Genomic DNA, 8,596 nt, shown 5'->3' with positions numbered 1-8,596 from the left:
GGAATAATGAGCAGATACAATAAAACTGTTTTGAAGCCATGCTCTATCCTTGCCATTCACAGTGCTCATTTAACCCGGTGTCAACCTCACGGGACAGCTCGGTGAACAGAGTTCGACTTTAATCTTGATATATGAGTCCCCATTAAGGTAATGATAATAAAATGTCCGTCTTATTTAATGAGCACCCACTGAAGTTAATTGTTCTTATGACAAAAGGTCAGACTCAGCATGCGCCTCAGCCCAGGCACCATCGGCAGTGGGTTTATTTTTTAATGAGACTTTCTCAATTAAATTATCCACAGGGAAACAAAGACAGAAGGCAGTGCTTCTTGCACCCAGATGACATTTACAGATTTGTGGGGTCTGTTTAGATTTACTGCCAGAACAGTCGCACTAAAAAATGATGAAAGCAGGAGGCTGAAGGGAAGTTCAAGGGGTTTATTTACAAAATGCAAGAATATGTAAAGATGATTCTCAGAAAGGCAGAGGGCTTGGTAAAAGGTCTGTGGCTGATGAGATGGAGTCCTCTGGAGAGAAATCGGGGAGGGAAGTTTCTTGCGTGGCAAGGATCCAAAGACTTAAGAGGTTAAAGCTCGAGCTCGAGTGTGGACGTGTTCATCACTATCCGAAGACTTGACAGGTAGACAAGTGGCTGGCACACACCGGGAAACTAAAGCTGCTAGAAAACATGATAGGAGGCGCAGGAGGTGTAGCTTTTAAAGTTGCTACGCCTCCTGGAGTCATGGGGACTATGACCGGGTCGAGCAATGGAAAGTTCCTATCCCTATCAAGTGAGGATGACTCATTCTCCACAAGGAAAAAAAAAACACACAAACATAAACAATTTAAGCTTGTAAATAATAATTTCAAGTGTGTGCAGTTAAGCTACGATATCCACCCTACATAAACATGCAACACAGAACTCCTCCTTCTTCAAAAATGCTATTTTGGCCTTCCCCTGGCAACACGCTGAGGTTGCCCTCCACCTCCTTTGAGGATTAGAAACGATCAAAGCTATGCTCATTCCACACTCACTTTTTATCCCTCCTAACAGCAGGTGGGAAACCCCCATTGGCCCACACACACACGCACGCACACCTCTGTACCAGCCAGTAGGGTAAGCCTCGGGCATGCTCGACAGGGCAGCGAAATACAAAACAAAAATTTGCTAAGCAGCTCAGAATATTTTATATTCCGGTGTATTTTGTGGCCATATGAAGACTCCTACACAACGTTTCTGCTTGAGTGGCTGCATCGCTGTCAGTCAGTGGAAAACATAAACAGACCCTGTTCGATGCTATCAGAATATGTCCAATATTTCATATAAGCCTTCTGCCACCTGTTTTCCAGAGTGTGGCAGTGGCTGACACGCAGATGTGTGTGCTTGTGTTTGAGGCATGCCTCCACACTATGTTGCCTCGTGTCACGGCCCTAAGCTTCACAGCAATGACTCTAATGAGAGTTTGCCCAGGGCAACTCATCAGAACAAAGCAATTTATTTGTGTGTCTTTCAGTGTGTAGGCATTGTGCATGTATTTCAGTCTACTTGGCTGCCAAAAACTGAATTAGGCATGTGGTGGAAGAAAAGAAGCTGATATTTGAATATGAACATTTCCCATAGTGCTTTAGGGTTGGGACCCAGCAGCAGTGGGCATTGAGCTGGCAATTCTTCACCCAGTGATCAAAGGCCCAGTTCCCAGCAAGCTCCCCTAACGCCCTCACTCTGTTTCCTATTTTTCCCCCTTCCCTCGTCTCTCCTCGCTGCTCCGGTCATAGCCAAGAGCAGGGATGGCTGAGCAATAACCCTGTCATGGTGTTACTTGCTATCCCCGAGTCCTGCAGATCTTACTGGTCTTGCCTGACTGACAACCCCTCACTGTGTTGACTGTTAGCCTTCCAAACCCAACTTCCCCCCGTCATGGTCAATCTGCATGCTTTAACTGCACCAAGACATAAACTACTGCGTTCAATCCAAGGCTTTTTTACAACCTTAGGCAGTTACAATGCCGTTACATTGCTCGCCGCCCAACCCTGTGTTTAGTCTCTTGAATCCATTCCAGTCTGTCATGCTCTTGATGAGTCCTCTCTGAGTGCCCATAACTTTCAGTTTAGTTAAGATATTTAATGCTCCCTTTCCTCCTAAACCATTTTACAGACACCTATATTTATGCACTTTACTGCTGAATCTCAAGTGTGAACCAACTCTTTTTTTTTCCATGTTTCCTATAACTTTCACTATTTACCCAGCTGCTTTCTGCTGCTCCTCCTATTCTAACTCACACTTTAATTGCTCACCACCAAGCACGTACTCGTTGTCTTCGACAGACATTGTTACTTTAATGCTGTCAAGGTTACTCTCCTGATGCTAATCTGGGTGGTTTATCTAACACAAATATATGGAGCATTTTGATTAAAAAATAGCATAGATTAGGGTCATGGCATGGCGAGGAGGCAGGGAATGAAAGGCCTACTTTCACCCATAACCCCCCCACCTGTGACAGTTGGTGGTCCAATAAATGAAGGCGGCCTGCGGGTGTGAGCAGTGGGCCAAACCAGAATGCTATAAAACAGGCCAAGCCTGCTGGGAGCACTGCCGCCTCTTCTCATCCCAGCCTATCTCTATCACATGAACCTCGTGGCCCCGATGCTCTCGTCTGTCCTTGTCCCATTTTCTTCCACTCTCTGGCTCACTCTCTGTGATATTCCTATTCCTTCTCTTAAATATTTTATTAGATTTTGTGTGTGCTGTTAGTCACGTGTTGCTTTGTGCAGTGGGCAGTGAAGCAAAATGGAAAGGGTTCAGTTTTTCAATTCAGCTTATTCTGAAACCCATTTTAATGCTACCTCGGATAACTAAAGTTCTTTTAGGACCACTGTTGTCAAAATATGACTGTTATTCCACCTGCAGTGAATTAGTTTCAGCCAGGACTTTTTTTTAATGGTAATAAAAACCAACATTAACTCGTTTCACCAACACAGCTGCTTCATTTATACCAGCAGCTGATCCCACCCCTTAGCTCAAGACTGAAATATCTTTTGTAAATACTGACTGAGCACCACCTTGATGTTAACAATCTAAGTATTAAATGGCTCAGCAATTAAATATATGTTGTATTATTCCTGTGGAAGATAAATCAAATGACTTTAATGTTGTCCTCAATTTTCAGTTGGTATGCCAAGGTTTTCAGCTATCCAGTAAAATTCCACAACATGTACCAAATGACATTTACATGATGACAGATTAGAAAGAAAAGATACTCAAGAGGCAGCTTGTCATGTACTTTCACCGTGTGCCAGATGAACCTGTGCGCAGAGAAGCTCCCGACTAGCAACGCAGAACAAACTGAAGGGTTTAGTCCTCAGTGTCTTGCTTTTGTGTTTATTTTGAATTTGATTCAAATATTTATGCTTTCATTATCCCCCAATTGTACATGTAACATTATCATTAGGTAACTTAATTTTTAGCTGAAGAACTAATACTAAAATCTAACAACATTCCCAACATCCTCAACTGTACTCTAAATCCTTTTAGTTCAGAGCGGAGGACAGTCTCATTCTGACAAGCTGCCCCTGGTGTATCTTTTCTCTCTAACCAACTGTTGTTTAAACTCGATTGACAATAATTTCATCATTTAGAGTGACATATAAGGTTGTACGAGCATTAGCTGAGATTGAAAAATTTTTTCTTCCTAAAATCAAGGGCAGAATCCGAGGGAAGAAATCTTGATGACTATTCAAAGTTAACTCAATGTAATTATGTATAAGCGAGAGAAGATTGGCCATCACTCAGCTCAGTTTGACCTTGTTTAAGGCTGTTATTTAGAAATGCCTCTGCCTGTTGTTTGGAGACCAGAAGCGATAATGGACTGCTGTGGCCTTGGGAGCACACTGAGCTTCTTTTGCATTAAGTTATAATGTGAACAAAATTAGAGTACAATAGAGTCCTGTTTTCTAGTGGATGCTAAAGTGCTGCTAAAACATTATATAATAATAATGGATTGGATTTATATAGTGCTTTTCAAGGCACCCAAAGCGCTTTACAATGCCACTATTCATTCACACACTGGTGGAGGCAAGCTACGGTTGTAGCCACAGCTGCCCTGGGGAGGACTGACAGAAGCGAGGCTGCCATATCGCGCCATCGGCCCCTCTGGCCAACACCAGTAGGGTAAAGTGTCTTGCCCAAGGACACAACGACCAGGACAGAGAGCCCGGGGATTGAACCGGCGACCTTCCGGTTACAGATACGCTTCCCAACCCCTTGAGCCACGGTCACGGTATATTTAATCAATACATTATTGTTTATCTGACTATAATATAGTATTTGTATTTACATTGTATTTACAATTTGCCATAACACGATTAAATCAATAGACTTACTCTTGCTGCATTATAATAACACTGTTCTCTATTTGTCACATTCTTCCATCATCTTGATTTTACACTTCATAATGTAACTCATTCCACACGTTGTTTTAAAATCTAGATTAATTAAGAACATAACTGTTGATGCTTCAGGCATTTCTGTCTTAAATTGTTATTTCCCCCTGTCTCTGAAATCCCAAATCAATATCTGTTCCTAATTTGACTCTCAGCCTGAGACCTATATAGATTGATATGTGTGCGCACATGCACACACACAGAAGCTAGTCTGCACATCTCCCTGTGATTCAATTGCTGGTGCCTATCTGAGGTGCCTGCAGCAGGCAAGACAATCAGCTTTGCTAACAAATGTCAAAGAAACACAGCATTGATCACATAATTGAGTAATTATGTGATCAATGGCTAATTAACCCAATTAATGCATTTGGAAATGCATGAAGGAGGCTGGGTGTGGTATCCCACAGTGCATAACTATGCTCATGCTTCACACACCCAAACGTGCATGTATGGGTGTGCAGGGTAGTCACTAAAATAAACTTCTGAATGGCTCATTAGAAACTTCTGTTGAAATCATTACTGCACTGATGCACGATGTGTCCTCACTCTTGTGTTTCTCTTTCTCTCTATTGCTTTTTGACTCATACATTCACAGACATCGCTCCCACCACTACACTGGTTATTAAAAATAACACGAATGTCAAGAGATTCACACTAGAGAGTGAACCTGCCGTTGCCAGTCCTTCAGGGGCCTTGGCATTTCGCAGCTACCTTGATGGCAGCCTGACACGACAAGGACGTGTCACCCTGAAGCTCTCAAGAGCTATATTTGTGCTCGCTCATCCTCAGCTCACGTTCTCATTAGATAAAATGATTTATTAGCAGCGCCCTCCGTGGCAGCGGACTCAGCTATTCTTGTTGGCAGAGTTACACTATATTTACCTTCAGTAGTACACCACAGCTTGCACGTAAGTCTCTGTTATATGAGGCAACACCTGAGGAGTCGAGGGAAATTTTGGTCAGGTATATTTTCCTCTCTCACTTCACTCCTTCTATCACAGCATACATTATTCCCACACTTTCTTTTTCACCTTCTCCATCTCACTTTCTTCACCCTCCTCCTGATACTTGTCTTGCCGCCGGCATACTTGCTCAGTCTTTTCGCACTGCTCTGTAAGTGTTGTTTTCTCTCCCCACACGTACACACACATGCTCTTTGCGCACTTCCCATTATACATCTTCTTACCCCTCCCTGCTTCTGCGACTGAATCTTTCTCTCAGTGCCACCACTCGCCCACAGGCAAAGTCATCCCAGGTTGCTACTTACTACCTCAGAGTCATTTTCCAAATTCGGCCACTAATTGGGTTTCTCCTATGATTAAGTCAATAACAACCTTCATATTAGAGTTTAATGTCCCCTAACGAGTCCATTTGTTGGCCACCAGCTAATTAGGTCTGAGCTGTTTATAGATAGCCTATACTAATTGATGAGCATTACTGAAACACTGTGTGTCAATCACTAATGCATTTGAGCACATTTTTTGCTTTTAGCTTGCAGCTCTCTCGGGCAAAGCCCCCCAAAACAGATTATGCCGTTCTGGTTCATGGATCAGGCTGTATAATTTGTGAGACAGCTCAGCATTAACATTAATGATATCTCCAGGGGAGCGGAATAAAAATCCATTTAACATTGACTGACAAATCTTCTTCCTCGTCAACAAGCATTTAGTTTATTAGTGTTGATTGTAGTCTGGATTTCTGCTGAGGAGACTTGTGTCTGTCTTTGTTAACTGCGGGGATCTTTAAAATATTCATGCCTGCCAACAGTAAACTTTTCAATTGTGACTCCTCATGTACACCCATGAAGCACCAGGACTTGGAATGAAATGCAAAGGGCCTGAAAGGCAGCAATAGGGGGACATGAGGACAACAGGACCCTGCAGAAGCTATCAAGCTGGAATCTTTGACAAAGTTTCAACAGATCCGACTGACATGCCAGGACCCTTCCCACGGGTTCGAGTCTGCATGAAGCTCTGGCTTGATAAGGCAGTGTTTGGATGAATACAAAGTGAGCTGGAGTCTGATTTTGGGCCTCATCCAAATCTTATGCCTCCAGGTTCGCCTGCTATCGAAATAAAGGGTTCGTTTGAAGCGAGGTTGCCTGTGTGCACACAGCTGCAGTTCTATGATAAAAAGAGGTTTGATAGGTGAAGCCTCCTGTCCTTCTATCCCTCTCCCTGTCTCTTTCTAATTGAATCCAACTTACACTGGCATGCAAACACCAAAATATAGCACTACGATTACTTTCCTTCTTACTTTCTTCCCTGTCTCTCTGTATATAGCCTACGCTTTGTGCCTGGATGCTCTGGTGCTCTGTGTGGATTGTTAAATTTTACATTTCTGCTTGTGTGGAAGTTGCTAGAGCTGAGATGGAACACCAGAAATGCAGGAGAGAACTAATCTCCTTCTGTGTGCATTTCTCAGTTTTTGTGCCAACACCACAAATTCATCCATACTTTGATTTTCTACAAGTGTTTTCCCTATTTTAACTTTCATCAGGGCTAACCATCTGTTATAAGATTGCTCCAAATAGCTCCCCCTCCTCCATGCCATCTGCTACCATATGTATTTTTTTTTTTTTTTAGAGTTTCAGTATATATTCATTCCTACTGAAATCAGGTAGCTATATATTTGCCTGATAGGTACAGCTGGTGTTGTTACCTTTTACTTTAACAAAGACCAATATGGTCATTTTATCCCCAGGTCCTTCTCACTTAAGGATTGTTTTTAACCTTTTTTTGGATTCTTTAATATATATATTTTTTTAGTTGCCTTCAGCTACTTCTTTCACTCACTTTTTCTGAACAGATTCAAAGTTAGATAAGTCTGTTCTTGCTGGAGTTACGGTCCCGCTTTTGCGCATACGGCACCGTTAGGGAACCACTATCCCGGACTGGCCGGCCTCTGCTCTCCCGGCTCTCTGACTCCGACTCCGCCTCTCTCTGAGCACCAACACACGAACGACCGACTACACTCAGCCTGCCTACCGTCACCTCCAGCTTTCATGCGTCCCCCACCCCTCCTCCCCAAACTGGACTCCATAGTTTACGGCCGTCCCAACGAAAGCACTTCTTCCTCGCCGAATGCGCTCTTAGATTCCGGAAGACGTCAAAGAGCCAGACTTTAAGAGCATAAACAGGCAAGAGTAGCGAAGCAAAGGAGAAGTTTTTTTTTCTCCCTTTTCTTGCCCTCAGTTGTTGCCCTGCAGCGGGGCAGGACAGCAGGAGTAGGCCGGGGGGTGCACAAAAAGGCGTCCGTATGATGTGGATCTGGTACCTTCTGCTTGGTTCGGGGTCAGGCTCAAGAAGTGTTGGTAAGTTTTTCAAAGCCAGGGTGAAACTAACGTAGTTATCACGGCGCGGACACGCTTCGGTGCGGGTTCAGAGGAAGAGGGGGCGCTGATATAAATTCTTAAGGACGGGCTGTGTGGTGCACTACTTTCTCCCTCGAGTTTCCTCAAAGTTAGCGAAACGACGTCTTTGAAAAGAACTTATAAGACATTTCTTTTCCCTCGACTGAACTGGACTTTGTGTGCGTACGCGCCTGTAAATCTGGATTATTGGCAGCAGTTTCAGAGTTTTTCGTGCATGTCGAGTGTCTCGCATTCGCTACATGTCCCCTTCACCTCTGAGACAAAGTATTTCTTTTGCTAGAGACTTCCTCCGTGGCGTGTCCGTTCACCGGGTTGTTTTGAGATGACGCTGTGGTCTCCCCCTGCTACGTTACAACTGAGAGGTTGTTGACAGGGCGCCGTTGACAAGTCAAGCTGTTCTCCAGCCTCGCCGTGGAAGCTGCACGGGGCCCGGAGAATGACGTCTTGTAGTTTATGGGACACTTGTGACAGCCACTTGTTTCTTTTACTCGGTTTAAACATGATGCAGATTTGAGCTAATGTTCACATTAGTGACGTATAATTTCCCCGGTGGTTATTACAGGATGCTTCAGTGAGGACCTACAGTGAATAAATATATGACCCAGAAATAAACAGTATCAGTCACAGATAATTGGATTTGCTTTTATTGCTTTTTAATGACGAAAAAATGCGTGGCTTTTATGGAGTGTAACAGTGACAGCGTTGCTGATGTTTCCAGCAGTGTGGGTTTTAGGTGGATTTTCACGTCTCCCAGCTACAGGTGCATTAAATGGGCGTGGCTGG

General features: G+C 43.7%; 1 protein-coding gene across 2 annotated transcripts in view; it reads left to right on the top strand.

Moving 5' to 3' along the window:
• Positions 1–7,108: 7,108 nt before the first annotated feature.
• The window catches only part of ldlrad3 (low density lipoprotein receptor class A domain containing 3), a 95,527-nt gene continuing 94,039 nt past the window's right edge, over positions 7,109–8,596 (top strand). Inside the window, exon 1 of one of the 2 annotated variants that reach the window (XM_084932998.1) lies at positions 7,109–7,753. Coding sequence is in view for 1 of the 2 variants with exons in the window: in XM_084932997.1 (XP_084789123.1) it covers positions 7,699–7,753 (55 nt within the window). In the remaining variant the exon portion in view is untranslated. The remainder of the gene's footprint in view (positions 7,754–8,596) is intronic. The other variant, XM_084932997.1, reaches the window with a different exon arrangement.

This window comes from Perissodus microlepis, chromosome 7, assembly GCF_051167445.1.
Source record: "Perissodus microlepis isolate ML-2025 ecotype Zambia chromosome 7, ASM5116744v1, whole genome shotgun sequence".
Classification (NCBI taxonomy): domain Eukaryota; kingdom Metazoa; phylum Chordata; class Actinopteri; order Cichliformes; family Cichlidae; genus Perissodus; species Perissodus microlepis.
This window is presented reverse-complemented; position numbering and strand designations above follow the sequence as displayed.